Source organism: Pelodiscus sinensis, chromosome 10, assembly GCF_049634645.1.
Source record: "Pelodiscus sinensis isolate JC-2024 chromosome 10, ASM4963464v1, whole genome shotgun sequence".
Taxonomy (NCBI): Eukaryota; Metazoa; Chordata; order Testudines; family Trionychidae; genus Pelodiscus; species Pelodiscus sinensis.
The window spans coordinates 47,248,114-47,270,234 of NC_134720.1; the positions used below are offsets into that span (position 1 = coordinate 47,248,114).

General features: G+C 48.9%; 1 protein-coding gene across 6 annotated transcripts in view; it reads right to left on the reverse strand.

Annotated features, from left to right (window-relative positions):
- Window positions 1–22,121, reverse strand: part of MCF2L2 (MCF.2 cell line derived transforming sequence-like 2) — a 316,634-nt gene that overhangs the window by 200,898 nt on the left and 93,615 nt on the right. For 5 of the 6 annotated variants that reach the window (XM_075938058.1, XM_075938055.1, XM_075938059.1 and 2 more), the window contains exons 4-6: window positions 17,008–17,098; window positions 14,527–14,646; window positions 1,691–1,807 (exon numbers count right to left, since the gene is read on the reverse strand). In XM_075938058.1, the coding sequence (XP_075794173.1) occupies window positions 1,691–1,807; window positions 14,527–14,646; window positions 17,008–17,098 (328 nt within the window). The remainder of the gene's footprint in view (window positions 1–1,690; window positions 1,808–14,526; window positions 14,647–17,007; window positions 17,099–22,121) is intronic. The other variant, XM_075938056.1, reaches the window with a different exon arrangement.

A 22,121-nucleotide genomic window follows, 5' to 3' on the forward strand; every position in this document is an offset into this window, starting at 1 on the left:
TCTCGGGAGACAGCTAGACTCTGCAGGGAGAAATTTGGGACCCGGAGAGGGAGGTGGCTGGAGTCACTCTGCAAACAGCAACAGGGCGGTGGAAGCCACGGTGTGACCTGCATGCTTGTCTGTTGGCTAAATGCTTTTCTGTAGCTCAGCATGTGACCTGCATGCTTGTCTGTAGGTTGTGAGCCACAGCTGCACAGCACTGGAAGCAGCCAGAATTTCAGGGAAGGCGATGACACAATCCTTTATTGATTAGGGCTGAACCCAGAACGTCATAGCAGGGGACATTAAAAGCCTATAAAAATGCAAGAGGCAGGAACAACGGGTAGACATCCTGCATGAGAAAAATCACACCCTTTGTGATGCAATTTGTCACAAGGAACCAGGAAAAAATATTCTGAGACGTTTCTTCGGAGAGTTTTAAGCCTGCTTTGGAGGTCAGGAACAGAGATCAGTCAAAGCCAACTGGTCCATTCAAAACACTTTCAGACTTAAGGGTTTGGTTGCAAACATCCCTCTTAGTCCCAGTTCTACAAGCAGATCTGCCTGGGTGGATTTCTGCATCACTGACCGCCCCAGAAAAATCAATCCCTTTCCAGATCAGGGTCCAACTTTGCATCTTGCTCTGTTCTGCATAAGACGATGAACCAATACTTCGGATCTTAACACTGCTGAATTTGGGCTAAGGTCTTTGCGGCTGCCATCCTTTCCTAGACCATAACGTATTGGGGAGACCAGAAGGTCAGCCACTGGAATGCACTAATGAACCCAACAGGAAGAATTAAACATCCAAGCCAGGAAGAGTTCTTTCAAGGTCACGAGAAAAGTCTTTCTTTGTGCCTTCCCGTTACAATTGTTTGTGACCTACTGTTCTTGGGTCGTTGAAGAAATGAGACGCGCTCTGTCATACCTTTTTATACAGCCAAGAAATGAAAACAAGGAAAATAAAATCCAATGGTTTACATGGTTTTCCCCTCTCATACACAGGGATATTTGATTGTCATTAAAGTGAGGTTCTTAGGCATTGATTCAGCAAAGCATTTAAGTACAAGCATAACATTAGCTATGTGTTCAAGTCACATTGCTTTACAGCAGGGGTGGGGAACCGCAGGGCCAGGGGCCGGATGCGGCCCCCGGCTTGCCTAGATCTGGACTCTGAGGATTAGGGACCCCCCAGCACTGGGGAGCCCACGCAGGCGCTCTATCCCCTCTGCTACCTACCCACAGGGCTGGAACATACAAAATCTACGAGCCTGGGCACCCCCCCAGGCTCTGGTTGCGAGGGGAATGTGGGGAGTATCTTTTTCCTTCTTAGTCAAGGGCATCTCACGTTGCTTCTCACTTGTGTGCGGCCCCCGACTGATTTCTCTGTGGGTCAATGACCCCCGACCCAAAAAAGTTTTCCCACCCCTGCTTTACAGCATCAACTTGCTGTGCTGAACTGGAGTCCTTCTATGGAGAAGCCCTGGGATTTAAGTTTCACACACCTGACTAGCCAAGCCCCTGCAAGATTTTGGGAAGGGCTTTGCTCCTTCCCTTGTGTAGTTGATTTATATGAGTAGCTTCCATTCTGCTCTATTAAAAGTCACAGGCCTAACCCTAACCGGAGAATAATGCTTTAATATTTAAATTGACATTATAGCCCTGGGACCTTAGGATGCAGAATTGAATGAATAGAAAAGACAATACTCACAGTTCGATGGTGTATCCATTGACTGTGGCCATATTCCAGGGTCCCCCCTAACTCCCGGGTTAGCTGACTTTTGTCAATGTAGCCATGTAGATCAGAAACAGAATTTAACATGATGATCTGTAATGATGAATCCAAACCCAATGTATTAACTGAGAGCGAGAACACTGTACTTTAGATCCTTTCTCCTAGGTTCCCTGTTTACTTTCTGTGTGTACAGCCAAACTGTGTTCTGAGTTAGACCCTGTGGGTTCCAACAAAGCCAATAATTTGTATTTATTTATATTATACACCATCACTTTCATCTGAGCACCCCTGTGATATATAGATAAATATTATTTATTTTACAGACAGTGAAAGCGAGCGATAGGGAGGGCATAAAGCATGCAAGGCGTGTTTAGAGATTAGACCCTGATGGCCTAATTATTCTGTAATTTACACCCCATTTACACCACTGTTGAGAGAAATTACTTCACATGCATGTGGTGTCACCAGTCCTGATTCCTACTTCCCTGCTCTAACCCCTATATAAGCCACCTTCCCAACACACCCTAAAAACTAGAAAAGGCATAATGAAAGAAAGAATTTGTATTACGCTGCAGATTCATAGACTCCAAGGCCAGAAGGGACGACTGTGATCCCCTGGTCTGACTTCCTGTAAAACACAGGCCCATAGAACTTCCCCCAAATAAGTCCCATAGTATATTTTAGAGAACATCAACACAAATTTTCTCCTATGATAACAGGGAAGTACTTATGCAAATAACACACATTTAAATGGGCAGTGTTGTTTTCTTAGCAGCTGGAACACACAATGACTTGAGCAGCAAAATGGAGATGAAGGGTTAAACACAATGAGAAATCTGAAATACCAGATTTTGACCAAATCCATGAGACATCCAGTCATGCCCCCTCATGCTTTATGAAAATTGGCTTATGACTGTGAACATGCATAACTCAAAGACACTTTGGGTAAAATGCATCATGTGACATGTCATTTTTTTAGGTTACAACCTGAAGCACGTGCCTAATCTATTTCTGTGCCTGTATTATTCTTGTATGAGAAGTTAGAAAAATGAAATGTGAATCTGTTTAGAATTCTAGATGTACTAATGAGGGCTATTCGTAATACTAGGGGGACATAATGGCCTGGTGCTCAAGGCAATCATCTGTAAATGGGTTTGTTTTCCATTTAAGACCAATCTGTGGGGGGTCCTACAAAGACATGTGGCCAGGCCACCTGATGCTGGAATCTATTTTGGATCTTGTACTTTTACACTCAAGGTGAAAAAAGTTTGAACTGAATACGAAGAATTCCCACCTTGGACAAAAGGGATATAAAGGTGGGAAACCAAAAAATAGAGCCACGTCTACACTGCAGGCTTCTTGTGCAAGAACGCTAGTTCTTGCGCCAAAACTTGTGGAGCGTCTACACTGCACACGCATTCTTGCGCAAGTACATTTACAGAAAAGCTTCGGAACAGAGGGCTTCTTGCGCAAGAGTTATTCCTCTCCCCAAGAGGAATAAGTCCTCTTGCGCAAGAGCTCTTGCACAAAAAGGCTAATGTGGACGGGCAACAGGGGTATCTTGCACAAGAAATCCCTATGGCTAAAATGGCCGTCAGAGCTTTCTTGCGCAAGAGAGCATCCACACTGCCATGGATGCTCTTGTGCAAAAGCACATCTCTTGCACAAAAGCACATGGCAGTGTGGATGCGCTCTTGCGCAAAACAGTTCTTGCGCAAGAAGCCTGCAGTGAAGACGTAGCCTTCAAATAGTGGCCAAATGCCAGGAGATCCCCTTACTCCCCAAAATGCCTGCTGGAAACACCTAAGACCAAGAGCGGCCTGAGACTGGCTGCGGCAGCTGGCGCCCCAGGCGGAAGGCACGATCGGCACCCCCGCCTGCATGGCCATCAATGGCCAGGACTTCATCATCGGGCACCCGGGTGCTCCGTGATATCACTGCCTAGTCTGCCTAGGCTCACGGGCCACGCCAGCCTAAGACTGAACACGGGGAAGGAGTGGGCCCCAGAAAGGAGGCTGCCTAACTTATGAAAGAGGAGTAGAACAACTGTTAGGGTAAGACTTTGCATGTAACAAGCTTCTTAGGGTGTGTCTAGACTACAGAGTTTTGTTGACAAAAGTGGACTTTTGTCGACAAAATTATACCTACGTCTACACTACCGCTGAGTTCTGTCGACATAACGTCGACAGAACTCAGCAGTTTTGTCGACGCTGGTAAACCTCATTTTACGAGGTATAACGCCTTCTGTCGACAGAGTTCTGTCGACAGAAGGTGTTATTGCATGTAAACTGTCCTTGCGTCTACATTGCCATGTCGACAAAGCAGCTTGCTTTGTCGACAGAACTGAATGTAGTGTAGACGCTCTTTGTCGACAGAAGCTTTGTCGACAGTATCTGTCAACAAAACTTCTGTCGACAAAACTCTGTAGTCTAGACGTACCCTTAGTGTATTAGGATGAGCTGGTGTGTTTTGTTTATTTTGGTGTAGTCATTTACTTTGCGGTCATTAAATCCTACTGTTTATACTTCATACACACACTTTTGTTTATTATCAAGCCCAATGTTAATAATTGTTAACTGGGCGGGGTGCAACCATTGTGCAGCGCTCTCTTTCACGGATCAAGAGGGCTGACTTTACAAGCTTTCTCTGCGTAAAACTTTTATACAGCGTATGAGGGATTTATTTGGGGGTTTGGTCCTCTTCGGGGCCGTGCTCCTGGGTGCTGTTGACATCTTTAGAATTGAGCCCTCCCGAAGCTGAACTGGACAAGCGTCTGTGTGGCTCTACTCGGGGGGAGGCTGTTACCCCAATTCTGTGCCTTGGCTGGGGGAGACCAGAGCTTCTGGCCCAGCAGGATAGGGTGGTAGGTAGGCTAAGTGCATGACCAGCATACTGGGTGACAGCCCCAAGGTGACTTCTGTAATCCAACCTGTCATGCATCCCTATTTGCTGTATCATTCAGTGTAATAATCTAGCTTTTCTTTAGCAATTTTCTTCTCTGGCTGGATTTGCCTCAAACACCCCTCCACCCCATTAGCAAGTGTTGATCCTTTTGGGAAAAGTTAAGTGGATCCTGTCAATATCCTAGGGATTTGTTATGCCTCCTGGAGATAAAACAGGTGGGAGTGGGTGTCTGAGGTTATAGAGCAGTGGTCACCAACCAGTCGATCGGGATCGACTGGTAGATCTTGGAGTCTCTGAGGAGGTGATCCTGCCAGGTTTGGTCAAGAGGCTGTCAATCGCCAGTGCCCTCCCCGCACTGCTGCTTATCTCCTGCCCTTTGAGCTGCCCCTCCCCCTGGGGAGCTTCCTGCTGAGCAGGGCAAGGGAGGGAGGGGCAGTGCTGATGTCAAGGTGCCCCCCTCCCACTTTGTATCCTTTCTCCACAGAGCAGAGAGGGGGCACAACAGGACTTGGGATGCAGTTTGCTGGCTGCTTTTGGGAGTGGTGCAGGGCCAGAGCAGGGGTGAGCCTGCCTTCGCGCCACTGCGCCACCACCCAGGAGCCATCAGCAGTGCTCAGCTGGAGCCCACATCCCAAATTCGTACCCCAGTCATGAACCCCCCCTCCTATGAAAACTTATTATTGAAAACTTAACACAACATTGAGTATTGTTGTCTCTCCATCCCTTGAATGCTCCTACGCTGTTTCTCACAACCAAGTCGAGACTGATCAGTTTCTTCACCCAATGCACAATCAACCTGTGGAACTCCTTGCCAGAGGATGTTGTGAAGACAAGGACTTTAACAGGGTTTATAAAAGAACTAGATAAATTCATGGTGGATAAGCCAATCAATACACCACAAACCCCTGCCCTAGCCCTGAGCCCCGCTGCATCCAAATGCCCTTCCTGCGCCTGCACCTAGAATCCTCTCTACATCCCAACTGCCTACCCCCAGAGCAGCTCAAAGCCCCTCGCATGCCCCAGATCCCTTAATCCAAGACCAGAGCCTGCACCCCAACCCTCTGCCCCTGCCTGGTGAAAGTGGGTAAGGATGGGCAAGAGAGGGAGGATGGAGTGAGCGGGGCAGGGCCTTGGAAAAGGGGTGGGAAGGAGGTGGGGCAAGGGTGTTTATATTTGAGGTAGATCTTGGATTGCACCTAAAGTCAAAGAGTGATCTAATGCTCAAAAAGGTTGGAGACCCCTGTTATAGGGTATATGGTAAGGACCAAGTAGTTCTGCAGGAGGAATTGTACGAGCAGCCACACCGAAGGAGAAGGGTTGAGTTGCACTTTGCCATCTGACTATTGGATTTCTGTGTTAATAAAGCCATCCTTGGGTGGGACGAAGGTAAATGTGAACTTTACACTGGGTGGGTACAGGCTGAGCTTTATACAGCAGATTGGATAAGACAGTTTACTTTACCTTTGCCAAGAAAACACGATGTCACAGCTCAGACACGCATTAAAATGCAAATCCAGCAAATGAAGGCTAATCGATCAAGGGGAGTGGCAAGCACTTAAGAAAGATACCAGATTAAGGGCCCTGGAGACAAGTTCACCCCTCCCCGCATGTACAGAGCATCCGCAATGTGTCGATAGCACGTCTCCTTGCTTCCTTGTCAACACACTGCCATGTGCACAGAGCATCTGGTCAGAGACTAGCTCCGTCTTCTTCCCGTTTGATTCTTGGCTCCTCTGCTGCTGTGGAAATATCTGGCAGCTCATTGAGGACATGGGCATGCCTTTTTACAAGCCGTGTTCTTTCACTTTTGGGGGGATTGATAGGGACGATTGAACCCATCCCTGCACCCCTGAAGTCAATGGGAGAAGGACCCCGCACAGACGCTTCAGTGAAAACTGCGGCTCTACACTGCCCACGCTTGACTAGAGAAGATGGCACTAGACATCATTTCCGTAGGCCTGTGATTGACTAAGGCAGGCTCCAACACACAGAAGGAACGCAGGATCCGGTAATAGGATGCAGTGGGCACCTCTCCAAGCCAGCCCCACTCCGTGGGTCTGCACTGAGCCACTTTGTACCCACCCTTCCCTGGTGTATTTAGGAATCCATTCCTGGGACAACTGCTGCTAGTTTCCACCAGTCTTCCTGTGCCAAAAGTAGCCCATGGTGCCTAGAGTAACCCACTGGTGAGTGGGTGTTTACAAGTCCCTTTCCTCATGCCCAATCTGTAGCAAATGAGGGGGGGGGGGAAGACCTTAAGCTTGGGGGCTGCATGTGGCCCCTGGCTTGCCTGGATCCGGCCCCTGAGGCTTGGGGCTTCACCCCAACATTGGGGAACCTGTGCTGGTGCACCATCCCTCCTTCCCCTCCCCGCCCCCACAGAGCTAATTGCACACAAAAATCTACTCGCCTAGGCCCCCTGGGGCTCTGGCATGGGAGGGGAACGTGGGGAGTGTCTTTCTCCCGTTCAGTCGGGGGCCACGTCAGGGAAGGGTTTGGTTTGGTGTTTTCTGCAGGTCAGCAGTCCACAACCCTAAAAAGGTTCCCCACCCTGCTGTACAGGGTATGGCTATGTGACAGCCACAAAGCCTCGGCTCATAAGCTCAAGTTGTACCAGCGCATGGTGTCAGCTTTGGAGGTCCTTAGTTCATCCCCCACGTCAGGGCCAGGATGCCAGCTGTGATGCTTGCCCTGTCCCTGAGCTACAGAGGGAAACCACCCTCCTACACATCTCCACAGGGCATGGCACGACCCAGCCCCTAATCAGTAAACCTACATGTAACGAGGTCAGCAAACATTTGCCACTGTAGGATCGGGCCAGGCCCGCCAACAGCAAAAAGGGCAGTTGCCTCAGGGCTTGGCCCGGCGCTCCAGGCTCTGCCACCACTACTGTAGTTGCAGCCGTGGCCAGAGCCCTGGATCTCTTTGAATTGCTGCCGGAGTGCCGCTCCACGTGGCTGCGAGTGCTGCAGTGGGGGAGGAGGGGCACTATGATCTAGGTGGTGCTAAGGGCTGACTGCCCTGAGCCCTGCCCCTTCCACCCTCTTCCGGGGGCCTGGAGACAGCCCCCTCCACACATTGCCCTGGGGCCTACAGGTCAGCCCCACTGAATCAGGCCCAATCACTGAGCCAGTAACCAGACCTAGCAATTAATGGGGACAGGGTGGGTTCTCTTGCCAATCGATTGAAACCAAAAGCCCAGGGTAAAACAATTAAATAGAATTATGATGATAAAATTATGACCAAATTGTTACCTCTTACTTGTAGGGGGCTCAGCAGTGTACTGAATATTAAATTCAGCAATATGAAATAATAATAACTATTACACACAGGACTGCTGAGAGGGAGGGCAATGGGGGGACGGGCAGTTGCTCTGGGCTCCGGCGGAGTCTCAGGCGGCATTGTCGGGACAGCACCGAGGGCTGGTTGCGAGAGGCACAGCATGTCTGGACAACCCTGTGGGCCGGCTGCCTCTGGCCCCGCCCATTCCACCCAAGGCCCCACCCCTTCTAGGGACCCAGAGCCGAGGTTCCCCCCGGCCACTGCCCAGGACCTGGCAAAGTCTGTCACCAGCCCGGTGTGACGGCGCGTTGGGGGTCCCCCGTCTCCTGCACCTCGAAATGGCACAAACAGACTGCACCAGCCGGTGGAATAGAGGAAGTTTATTGCCTCTCCAGGATACAGCACAGCACAGATGTAATCTGGTCACAGAGCTGGGCTAGGATGCCTCAGGCCCCCTTGAGATGGGGGAGACTGGGCCCCTAAACTCCAGCCCCTTTCCCTAGGCTGTCTCCTCCATGCTCCCAGACAGCCCGCAACTAACTAACTCTCTTCCAGCCCTGCCCCCCAGCCAGGGCAGCATTCCACCTTCCTTTGTTCCTCTCCATGGGGGGTGTCTGGCCACTGGTTTGCATAGTGACTCATCCTGTTTTGCTGGGTCGTGGTACCCACGGCAGCCAGTGGGGGTTACCCCAGAGCCAGCAGCATAGAAACCAGCCAGGTACCCCCACTACGTCACACCCGGATTACACATTTTTAATTGAAAAGACCCCCGTATCAAAAGACAAATACATAACGAGGAAGAAATCTGAAAGAAACTTAGGCGATATGGCCTAATACGTAAACCCCAGAACTGGCACAGAATTGACAACGTACATCAAAATACACCACCCTCCATGTACCCTACCCCTAAATACATATATGCAACGTACATCATGAAGGAAACAAACAGAAAGGACTTGGGCTGCGGATGGGCTGGAGGCCCACGGTCCTTTATAAAGAGCTGTAATGGCATGCACACACAACAGGGACTCTGACAGATTGTTAGTAGGTGAGGAGGCCTTCTCAGGGGAGATATAAATAAGCCTTTATGATGGGGGGCAGCTGGCCTTCATAGCACCCTAAAGGAGACCCCCATGTTCTGACTACACCCAACCCTAGGATGCAGCAACTTGGAAGAAACGGAGCCATAAAAGTGGGTCCCCCAGGCCTGCCAACAGGAGACTCACTGGAGCAGCCATCTTGGAAACTACATAGGCAGGGCCCTCCATGGGCTATCGACAGCCAATCAGAGCCCAGCTGGCTCAGATAAAAGTTGCGGCAGGGCCGTAGAAGTGGGACAGTGCCTGGTTGGGACTAGAGGAGCAGGGAAGGATGCTCCTCTCCAGACAAAGGAGCCTGGGATTAGCCAGGATTACCTCTGGCTGCGCTTGCATCACTAGGTTTGCAGGGAGAGAGGGAGCTGGGAATGTGGCCTTGAGCTACAGGTGAAGGGTAGAGGGGCCAGGAGGGAAGAAACTCAGGGAAGTAGAAGCAATGAACTGAAATGAGGCGTATGTAGCTTCTGGGTGTTGGTCCCTCACTTGGAATCCAGAGGAATGAGCAGGCCTGGGTTCCCTTACTGGCAAAGTGACATAAACCCAGGGTGCGGGGGGAACAGGCCTATCCCACACCCTGATGATGGGTCAGGGCTCATCTGAAACCAAAGGCCTGAATTTCAAGAGCACACACCAGGGCTGAAGATCCTGATGTGGGCAGCGCGACATTATTGGATTGTAATAAAAACATACAAAAACATGGTTGCAACCACTGTTATATATTTGCACCAAATCTTGTGCAAAGTGGGCCAAATGAGGTGTCTATCGTAAGCTTGTGCTTTTCTGATTCCGTTTCTACTGCATATGTGCAAGTATCATTTTTATACTTGAAGATATGAGTATTGGCTCTGTGCTTGCATTTCACATGTTTACTCCTGGGAGATTATCAAAAGAAGACTTGGTCAACCTATTGTGAAAGGGCTGCCAGTCAAGTGCACAGAAATATTTGACTGACAATGGGCCTTAATAGGTGCCAATCCAAATCTGAGGAACTCTGCTGCGAATGTTCAGACCAGCAGGTAAGCAATGGCTGCTGCCTAAAAAGGACGGAGTCATGCATGGACAGGTGACTTGCTCACGATGTGACCAACTCCATGTTGGGCATCCTTTCTCCCAGCGAGAACAATGGGATTCCCTCCACATGGGCCAGGGTATAAAAAAGAGCCCTAGAGGTTCCTCCATTTGTCTTCATGCCAGCTCATCACATCTGGAGCATTTTTGCTATGAACTGAGCCCAAAAGGACTGATGACCCATCCAAACAAAGGATGTATTCCGGAGACTTATAAAACAGCAGATTATTCCATCTCTGCTACAAGCCTGCAACAGAAATTTTGCATTCAATTCCTTTAACATTTTTACTCTTTGCCCTTTCTTCCTTCTCTAAGGCATTGGTACAGTGTGCTCTTTTGGGTAAGGTCCCAGGTATAAATAGACCTGGGAATGTATCTGGTCCTTTGGGATTGGAAAAACCTGTTTGGATTTGGTGAGATTGGTTTTCATAACCTCTCCTCTATGTTAGGAGTGGTACTGGCGGTGTCAGTAGAAAGCCGGAGTGTTTAAAGTAATTGCTTGTATAACTTCTTGTTGGCGAATGTGGTGTTCTGACTACACCCCACCCTAGGGCTGTGTCTAGACTACATGCCTCTGTCGGCAGAGGCATGTAGATTAGACACATAGGCAAAGGCAAATGAAGCCGTGATTTAAATGATCGCGGCTTCATTTACATTTACATGGCTGCCGCGCTGAGCCGACAAACAGCTGATCAGCTGTTTGTCCGCTCAGCGCGCTAGTCTGGATGCTCCCCTGCCGACATCAAAGCCCTTTGTCGGCAGCCCCGTTATTCCTCGTGGGATGAGGTTTACCGGGGCTGTCGACAAAGGGCTTTGATGTCGGCAAGGGAGCATCCAGACTAGCGCGCTGAGCGGACAAACAGCTGATCAGCTGTTTGTCGGCTCAGTGCGGCAGCCATGTAAATGTAAATGAAGCCGCGATCATTTAAATCGCGGCTTCATTTGCCTTTGCCAAAACAACAAATCTACATGGCTCCGTCGACGGAGCCATGTAGTCTAGACGTACCCTAAGATGCAGCAACTTTGTGCTCTTTGTGACCAATTTGGTGTCCTATAGTGGAGGACCCCCAGACTTGTGCTGTAGGTAGCCTTGTCTCAAAACAATTAGCCCTGATTTGACCCTCTCAACAGTAGGGTTGCCAGGTGTCCAGTTTTGAACTGGATAGTCCAGTATTTGAGCTTTCTGTTCAGGAAACAAACTGAGAAAATATAAATGAGAAAACAGAAATGTCCAGAATTTTCTAAATAGGACATAATGTAGATTGTGATGTAATGTCAAGTGTGTCCAGTATTTTTGTCGAAACCATCTGGCAACCCTACTCAACAGTGTCCCAGAAATTTCCTATATTATAGGCAGATAGATTCTTACTGGACTCTTTACTACCCTGAAAGGAGCTCATTTGACTTTGTGACCTGGCTGAAGGACCGAACCACTGAAATGCACCAAGCAAGGTTGACAACCTATAGGGGGCGTCAGAAGTAGGAAAAGGAGTGCCTCCCTTGTAGAGATAAAAACTATATTTTACAGTATTCACCTCAAATCATCCAGTCTCTGGACTATTTTTGTAGTATTTGCTATTATAAAGGAGCACTTGGGAAATAGTGCAAGTGTATTTATCAGGAAAGGAGATTTTACAGCGGTTTTATGGTGATAGATTACTTTGCTGATTATATCATCAGAATCTTTTCGCTGACTTAACATACAAGGTCACTGGCATTTGTGACTTAATGGCAACAAGACCGAAAGCCTCGGTCTGCTCTGAAACGTGATTCCATAACAAGGATATTATGGGCTTCCAGGTTGATTTATTATCAAGGATTTCTCTTTCAAATGTGCTCCATTTATAATCATACAGACAATGAATTTCTGTAGCTGTCAGCTCTGCAAACTCTACCTGGGATCGGAGAGTCATGCTGTACTCTTTCCTTCTCATACATTGTAACCTGTAGCAACAGTTCTACAGGTCAAATCAGCCTCTGGGGGGTCCATTTGAAACCTCACTGTCTTCAGTTGATTTGCCCAAGGATAACCTATGGGAACGTATACACATTGGCGAGTGATCCACTAGATGGAACAGAACCCAGTTTACTTCCTTCTCAGCTGAGTTGCTCTGCAGAACTTTTCATTGCTTGAGTGAGACAATGACTGAATTCACTCCAGGAGCAGGTCTATTAAGGAAGAAGGTGCTATTTCTACACAGTCACATTTCAGAGCAGGCCGGCATTTCGATGTGAGGTCATGTCCATTTATCATCTTGTGGCAGCTCGGACTGTATCTCATGGTTTACTCATCAGTATTATGACTGATAGTAGCAAAATCAATCAATACTATTTAAACAAACGGGTGCAAAGGTTACAACTCATTTACCTTCCCCTTCCCAATATGTGAATCTATCCTTGAAACAAAGAAGGGAACAAAGAATCCATTTGATCAAAACAACAGGGCTAATTTGAAACATCCCCATTCACCATCACTTGTTTGAACTTGTCTGAATAGCTTCTGGGGATTTTGATAATTGAGGGTATGTCTACACTACCCCCCTAGTTCGAACTAGGGGGGGTAATGTAGTCATACGGAGTTGCAAATGAAGCCCGGGATTTGAATTTCCCGGGCTTCATTTGCATAAAGCCGGCTGGCGCCATTTTTAAATGCCGGCTAGTTCGGACCCCATGCCGCGCGGTTACACACGGCAGGGACTAGCTAGTTCGGACTAGGAAGCCTAATCCGAACTAGCTAGTCTGTGCCGCGTGTAGCCGCATGGCACGGGGTCCGAACTAGCTGGCATTTAAAAATGGCGCCGGCCAGCTTTATGCAAATGAAGCCCGGGAAATTCAAATCCCAGGCTTCATTTGCAACTCCGTATGACTACATTACCCCCCCTACTTCGAACTAGGGGGGTAGTGTAGACATACCCTGACATACTCTAAGGCCTGCTTGTCGGTGGGGGGAGCCCTAATTGCTGATGCAATTAAACTTGTGTTATATACCCGGTCGGGTCTGGGCACCGCTGAGGGAGTCAGCTCAGGGCGAATTGCTCAAAATCAGGGCTACTTACAGCTCTCGACTGGAGACCTTTCCCATACAGGCAACACACCAGTCACACAGAGCACTTCAGCTGCCAATCTGGCCAGCAGGAAGCCTCACAAGCAAAACCCCTCACACTCCCCAGCTCTTCCTGTGCCATCAGATCCAGACCTTACACACAGGTGAGAGGTTATAATAGTGTTTCTCAACCAGTGGTACGAGTACCCTTAGGCGTACTCGAGAAGCGTCTGGGGAGTACATCAACACAACTGAAATTTGGAGAAAACTGAATTTTTGTTAAGTTTTACAGAGCTTTATTATTTTTGTACTTTTTACACCCAAAAATTTCATCACCCGCCCAGCTACAGTTAAGTTGTTTAAACAAATGTGTTGCAATGGTAGAAAATTTGTGTGTGTCTGAAAACTGTAGGTAGTGGGGGTACTTTCTTTTTTTAAAGGGGGTACTTACCTTTTTTTTTTTTTTTAAAGGGGGTACTTTATAAAAAAGGGTTGAGAAACACTGGGTTATAAAACCGAATCTCATCAACTCTGAACAGATCCTTCCGATCTCAAAGGATCAGCCACAGTTCCAGGTCAATTTACACTTTGGATCTTACCCATAAGAGCACACTGGGCCAATCTTTTAGAATCTAAAATCTAAAGGTTTATTAATAAAAGAAAGAGAAGGTTCAGAGTGAGATTTTTAAGGAGAATACATTACATACGTCAATCACCAAGTGCTTGATGCAGGCTGTTAGTAGAGAGGTTACAAACTGCCAGCTTAAGAGTCGCTGGTGTATATCCTGTATCAGGACGGGTCAGCAAATCCTTCCCAGCTCTCTGTCCCTAGCAAGGATGCATCTGGAATCAGGAGCAGGATTGAAGTCAAGATGGAGACAGCCTCATGGCACTTCTATATTCCTGGTGTCTCCCAAACTGGAGCTGGTCACATGATCAAGTGACCTGTCTGTGTTTCACATGCAAGTAGCCATTTTGCATTGGCTGGTCTGCAGGTTTCCAGACGCATTCCTCAGGTGTGTACTGGCCACTCTGAGAGCGACTGTCCATGGAGCAGTGCTAATTAGCACAGCCATTCACTGAACAATCCTTCCCCACAATAGGCGGTCCAGACAGAGACTATTCAAAATACAAGAACAGAGCCCATATTCATAACTTCACATACAAAAATCATACAAGTACAGGAGTATCGTACATAAAATCAGCAGAACATAAGCTTTCCTTTGACACCTCGCATGGCCCCCTTTGTACAGATTTTGGGGCAAACGCCACCTGTGGGTGCCACCGTGATCCGTCTGCTCACTTTAAAATCCAATAACATGACAACTTGGAAGAAGAGTTAAAAGAGAAGCTGGTTGACACTCAGCAACAGAAGCCATGGAAACCAAGAGAACATGGGGCAAAAAGTGCATGCTTACCGGTACCTTCATTTTAAAGTCATCTCGGTAGAGTTTAATGCCGATGTCAGCGATTGTCCTTTGAATAAAGCGGGAAGGCCGCAGGACAAACACCAGCTGCAGGTTCCCTGGAAATGCTCCCTGGAAAGAAAATAACAATGGTACAGGGGAAAGCAATTAAACCCTACGCCCACAAAGGAGCCCAGCGCCATTAGAGTTACCCTCTGCCTCAGAGATTCTTCATGAAGCAGGCCAATGATTCAGGAGCTGCCCAGGCTGCATGGCTGGTGCCTGGTCCCCTCACTATGCTCCTGGCCCATTACCGATTGAAGTGAATGGGAATGACTTCCACTGGCTATGCCATTACCACATGGGCAGATAGAGAGGACACAACTCAGCACCTTCTGCGTCAAGGAACGCAGACCTTTGTAGGCCACTGGCGCTGAATGAGAATCTCCCTTAAGCTACTGTAATATCAGGGCCCCTCTCTCCTTTAGGCTGCAGCCACCAGAGGGCGACATAGTCGCAGCCACGTGAGCAGGTCTCTTCCATCCAGTACCACCGTGGTTCTCGATCTTTCTGGGCTCGTGGCCCACTTGAAAGCCTTAATGGCCTGTTGAAGCGTAAAACCTGGCTTACTAAATATTTGTTACCTGCAATACCTAACCAGCGATGGGCAATCAAGACTAGTGGGTGGGCCACAGCAGTGGCCCTCCTACCTCTCAGCGGGCTGTAGGACCAGAGGTGGGCAACCCGCAGCCCACTGGGATTCTACCTGCCACCCACAAACCCCCACTCTGCCCTCTTCCCCCAGACCTCTCCCACATGGGGGCACTGGAATGCCACACTTTCTGCTGATTCGTGCTCTATCCCGGCTCCTCCCCCTCCCTTCCAGCGTGTGAACAGCCACAAACAGCTGATTCAAAGTGCTGGAGAGTAGGGGAGGGGTAGGAAGTGCACGAAAAGCATGTGGGGAAGGGAGTAGACAGGGGTGCACGGCCTGCAAATGGAACCCCAGTGGGCCTTATACTAATGTAATAAGTACACCGTGTGTGCCACAGTGGCTGCTCCTGTCCTGCTGGAGGTATTGTGACCTCTGGGGTCGCAGCACCACTCTGGTTTGGCCCAGCCTGCCTGACCAGGGTCTAGCCAGGCCAAATCTGTGCGAATGGCATAATGCCCTGGCCATTCAGCTGACCCCCTCACACTTATCATCATGACGGAGGGGCAGCCGGTGCAAACTCTTGCCACCCTGGGCACCAGGTTCCAAAGTCCAGAGCAGGAACCAAATGCAGACACCCCTCCGGACTGGCACCACTAGCGTGGGGTGAGCATGAGCACTCCTCCCGCAGCCCTACCCTTCCTTAGCGGCAGATCCAAAATATACACCAGGCTTCCTGACGTGTGTGTGTGAGTGTGTGAGAGAGAGAGAGAGAGAGAGAGAATGAATGAGCGCTATCCTTCATATCTCAGAAAGTTTTTCTCACCTTCCCCCATCCCCCCCTTCCATCCTCCCATGGGTTTGTTCAGATAAACTCACAACACCTTCCCCAGACCTGTGGCCCTGTTTGCAACAACGGAGACATTTGTCTGTGTCACATGGTCCTCCCTGGAGCTTGCGAAAGCACAGAAAATGAACTAAGCATTAGCTGAAGGCAGCCCAGGAAAGCAAGGAATGGAAACAATCTGTAGAGGTTCTGCATCCCTAGGAAGAACTTAAACCAAACTCAGATATCCGGACAATGCTAACTCCTGCAGAATATGGGGTTACAATATTGCACATAAGCACGCACGTCCAGTATATAGCGTTACGTAAAATACATGCATTCACCTGCTGCTCATTAGTGTAACAGTCACTTTGTTAAATCTGATTTTCTCGCGTGAAAGCAGAAGCAGCATTGAAGAGTTGCTGTCAGATCTGCCGCCAAGAAAATATGAGCCTTTAGGGACATCTTCAGTGGGCACCCTTGCCATTCCTAGTACCACACTATCAGTGTTCCCTGTTAGCTGTGCGCTTGTGCGGCCACCCAGGAGAGATTCCAATGTTGCCCAGCTGATTAGCAGAGCGCTCACAGCCGGCAGCATGTGTTTCTACTGGTGGTGCATAGCTGCACATTCCTTGGTGCACATAACAAAATGTATTCCGCACAAGCATGAAAAAAATGAGAGCAAACACAGGACATTATGCCCACCAGGGACAATCTGTTACCGCAGTCATCTAGAGCAGTCCTCTTTAAATCATTGCAATTTGTCACACAATCATCCCTGGGAATGGACTTGCATTCTAACACAGCAGCACACAAGGCGGTAGCGTTCCTGATTCCCGGCCCAACCGTCTCTGCCAGTTAGCATGCGCGCATGGCACAGCTCTCCAGGGGGAGGAAGATGCTGCATGAAGCACTAGAAAGGAGGGCAGGATATTGTTTGCTGTGCTGAAGGAGCCGCAGACGGTTCTAATTTCTGGAAGGCAAATGGCAATAAACACAAACGCCCGGCACTTACTGCTATTCGTGTGAGGGATGCCTTTACTGCACTCCATTTGTCCCGTCGTCTGTCTATAACGATGACGAATCCAATGCTGGCAGCCTCCAGACTGCAAAAGAGATGACACAGGTATGCCCGGTTACGAGGAGGGACACCAGTTCCAAGCCAACCTACTGCGGCACAAGCCAGCCTCCTCCATGCCACTGCCCAAGCCCATGACTCAAATGCAACGTGCAGGAGAGCGAGGGAATAACCGGCACCGATGTGCGTGTGCAGGCAAGGCAGCAAATTTCCTCTTCCCAGCACCAGGTTAGCAGCTTGCACAAACCATGAATATTTTATCCGTTACAGCTCTCGGCTGCCTTGCTACTGGCTGCCAAAATTAGGTGATGTGAACGGTTTAGGATCATAGATTGCTTTGTTCTGGGGCTGAGGTGGAAATAGAGCTCTTCCTCGCTTTGCAAAATGATGCTTATTATTACATACCCTGCCTCACTCTAAGGCATTCTGCTTCATCCTCCTAGGAAGCTCATGATGGACAAGTGCACCCCTACCTCCATGGAATGCCCAAATAATTAGCGGGGACACAGCAGGGATTGGAGACATCCACCCCAACAAAGGGAAGCACAGGGGCTGCAAGCCGCTCAAGGGAGGTTATGTCAGCAGAAAAGCTGGAATTGAGGCTACCGTCCCTACACGTGGGTTCTGAGCTACAAAAGGCATGGAACTGCCAATCTGCCTGTTCAGGGCCAGCCCGGAGCCCCTCTCTGTGAGGTGTAGGCATGCCCAGTAATCCTGTAGGGCTGCTGCTCTCAGCCTGCCAGCCAAGAGAGCTCAGATGCCCCTTGAGCAGCGTGCAAGCTTGCCAGTGCATGAGCGAGTTTCCATCACCGGGCATAAGTAGCACCTCCCCCCATTGTCCCAAGCCGAACAGCCTTACTGCAGAATCACAACAGATCTGGGGCACCCACCAGACAGGACTGAGTCAGTATGAGCCAAGGAAGGCCTCGGTATTAAAGACACCACAAGCCCCCTCAACCCCCACATTTACAGCCACGTAATTTGTTTGACTGGGGAAAAAAGACGGATACATTTGTCCCAGAGCCTGAAATCCTCTTGTCTGGTCCAAGGCTGAGCACAGTCTGGGAGGCAGAGGTACAGGCTTCCTCACACCAGCCTGCCTCAGCCGAGTCCTGGAGAGATCCCATTCATAGGCACAAACGGGTAGCTGTATAGTAAGCCATGTGCTAGGACACATGGGATGAGAAAGAACTTATTACCCTGTTCCAAAGACCATTACAATCAAAGGGCCGGATGCTGCCCCGTCCTTGCATGGGTGCAGGCTGGAACAGGAGGCTGTAAAGAGGCCCCTTGCACAATCCACGCTCCCCCTTGCACGATCCACGCTCCCCTGGGCATGGTCCATGCTCTGGAAAGCACAAGGGTTGCTCCCACTCGGCTCTGCTGGCAGCAGTATGTTTCCCCAGGCAATCAGAAAGGGATGGGCAGGAGGCAGGCAAGGGGGGTCAGTACCATGGGTGGTTGATGGGATCGCTTGACTTATCACCACCCAACTTGTGTCACATAAGTCACCAACGAGCCATCGGATGGTAACGGTGTTGAACCACAGCCTATCCGTGCAGGATGCAAACCAGCGAGCTGGAAGCAAAAGTGCCTGCACAATTACGATGCTGTACAGGAGGTCATCACTAGGGCTACGTTTACACTACACATTTTCTTGGCAAGAAATATGCTAATGAGGGGCTCATTTGCATGTGTCAATCTCATTTGCATATTTTCTGCCGATCCGTTTTTGCGCAAAAACAAGCAGTGTGGACGTTTTCTTTTTGCACAAACCCCCCTTTTTACTGCAAGATCCTTATGCCCCCTTTGCGGAAAAAGGGGGTTTTGAGCAAAAAGAAAATGTCCAGACTGCTTGTTTTTGCGCAAAAACGGATCAGCAGAAAATATGCAAATGAGATCGTGATTCATGCAAATGAGCTCCTCATTAGCATATTATTTGCCGAGAACACTCGTAGTGTAGACGTGGCCTAGGATTAATACTATCCCCAGGAAGGAACCCTAAGCTACCTCTTCTCCCAACGCCATTGTTTTTACTGCTCTCCTCTGATGGGAATTAATCATAGAATCCTAGAACTGGAAAGGTCATCAAGTCCAGTCCCCCGCACTCACAGCAGGACCAATCACCATCTAGATCAGGGTGGGCAATGATTTTTGATGGGGGGGCCACACCAAAAATTTGGAAAGTGATCGAGGGCTGCACACTCCCATATTAATGGAAGAGGTGCAGGGTCTGGGATGGAGGTTGGGTTCACAAGGGAGCAGGTAGTAAGGGAATGGGGCGCAGGAGACGGTCTGGGAGAGAGTTTGGGTGAAAGAGGCAGTTGTGACCTGAGTTAGGGGACTAGGGCGCAGGGGTTTTGGTTGTGACCTTGGGCAAGAGGGGGTTGTGACCTGGGGCAGGGGACAGGAGTGCAGAAGGGGGTGCAGGGGTTTATGATCTGGGGCAGGGTATTGGGGTGCAGGAGCTGGGAAGGGGTATAAATGCAAGAGGAGGGCAGAGGGTTTGAGTTCTGACCTGGGACAGGAGGGGGCAGTAACCTGGGGCAGGGGACTGGGATACAAGATCTGAGAGGGGATATGGGTGCAGGAGGGCAGAGGGTTTGAGTTATGTGGGGTTGGGGGGGCAAAGGGTTGGGGTGCTAGAGGCAGGCTCTGGCTGGGAGACTTACCTGTTTGACTCCCAGCCATCAGCCTTCTCAAGCAGACTCCCTGCCTTCCCCACCCTGCACTGGCTACAGCAGCCTTGTGGTTTTTGAACGGCTACAGGTCTGAGTGAGGGGGGGGACAGTGCTTGATAACAGGCAGTGGCCAATGGGATTATGCTGGGGATAGGGGCAGTGCATGAAGCCTTTTTCCCCTCCCGGGGCTCACAGCTGTTCAAAAAGAGGCCCATAACGCCTGTGTTTCTCAGTAGCTTGTGGGGGGCAGGCAGGGAATCTGCCTGAGGCTCCCCATTGTGTCTGTGTCCAGATCTGGTGGCTTGGCGAGCCACATCCGGCCCGTGGAGGGTATTTTGCCCAGACCTGATCTAGATCATCCCCAATAGTTGTCTATCTAACCTGCTCTTAAATATCTTCAGTGCTGGAGATTCCACAACCTCCCTCTGCAATTTATTCCAGTGTTTAACCACCCTGACAGTTAGGAAGATTTTCCTAACATGCAACCTAAACCTCCCTTGCTGCGATTTAAGCCCCTTGCTTCTTGTCCTATCCTCAGAGGCAAAGGAGAACAATTTTTCTCCCTCCTCCTTGTAACACCCTTTTAGATACTTAAAAACTGCTATCATGTCCCCCCTCAGTCTTCTCTTTTCCACACGAAACAAACTCTTCCCTCATAGCTCATGTTTTCTAGACCGTTAATCATTTTTGTTGCTCTTCTCTGGCCCTTCTCCAATTTCTTCACATCATTCTTGAAATGTGGTGCCCAGAACTGGACACAATACTCCAATTGAGGCCTAATCAGTGCAGAGTAGAGCAGAAGAATGACTTCTTGTGTCTTGCTCACAACGCTCCTGCTAATGCATCCCAGAATCATGTTTGCTTTTATGGTATTCAAAGGCCAGAAAATGTTTTTAAAAAGCAAGCAAGACTTTCTTTTATCTTTAAGTAAATCAGTGAACAGCCTGAAAATCTATTCATGCTGAGGAAGGGCAGTGGCTGAACGAAATACTGAGGTGCCTCCTGTTCCCACATGCAATACAAATATTTACCATTTGTTTCTTGTCAACAGCCAGCTAAGTCTTTCAAGAAAGACTCAGGTGTGCATTTGCTTTAGAGCAGAAAAGCAGCACTGCTGGCATTTTGTTTGTTGCTAAACTGGTCGAGGAAGGAGCATGAGGGAATCAGTGCATAGATCTGCGCATCAGTGCTTTTTGGTCTTACCAGGCCTTTCAGCCAACTAGGACTAGAAACCCTGCAATAGTTCATCAGATCTGATATGTGTGGACAAAATCAAATGATCTTTCGACTTCCAGCTGGAACACTGCCGTATCTCTATGCTCAGGCACACTATGGCTATGTCTACAGTACTATGGCTATGTCTACACTCACGGCTTCTTGCGCGAGTAATATGCAAATTAGGCTAAGCATGGAATATTGCCGAGCCTCATTTGCATACCTAATGAGCCACCATTTTTTTTCAGAAGAGGCATCTACACTTCCCCTTCTTGCGCAATGCCGTTACACCTATTACTTTTCCGGAAGAACGGCATTGTGTAAGAGGGCATTGTGCAAGAAGCCGCGAGTGTAGACATAGCCATGCAAATGAAGTGGGGATTAGCATTTTCTTGTGCTTCATTTGCATACTCTCTTCTGCTCCATTTTTGCACAAGGGTTTTTTGCGCAAAAACATGCAGTCTGTGTGGATGTTTCCCTTTTGCGCAAAACCCCCTTTTTGCGCAAGATTGGTATACCTCCTTTTTTGAGGCATAAGGATCTTGTGCAAAAAGGGGGTTTTGCGCAAATAGGAAACGTCCACACTGCTTATTTTTGCGCAAAAACCCCTAGCGCAAAAACGGATCGGAAAAGAGTATGCAAATGAAGCACGAGAAAATGCTAATCCCTGCTTCATTTGCATAGGCTCTTGTGGTAAAACTCGTAATGTAGACGTAGCCTATCAGATCAGATGGAGAGGAGCAAGGATGTGTGTAGTTTGACTTGGTCTCCCTGCCCCAGTGTTTGATGCTGCTGTGGCACAGTTGGAATGGCAGGGAAATGGGTTACAGTCCTAACTCCAGTGAGCTCTTTGGCCTGAGAGGTTTGAATGCCTCCACAGTGGAAAGGCAGAGATGATCATGTGGGGTGCAGTGTTTCCTGTGAGCTGTGCACTTGTGTAGTTGCTCAGGAGAGATTAGCAGAGCCCCCAAAGCTAGGCTTTATATTTTTGTATGGGTGGTACACATTCACATATGCCTCAGTGAGCACAACAAAATTATTCCACACATGGACAGAAAAAGTCCTCACATGAATATGAAAGATTAGAGGGAACATTGGTGGGGAGGTATAAGGGCAACAAAAAAGTTGGGAAAGTGATAGTAACTTCAGGCGAGG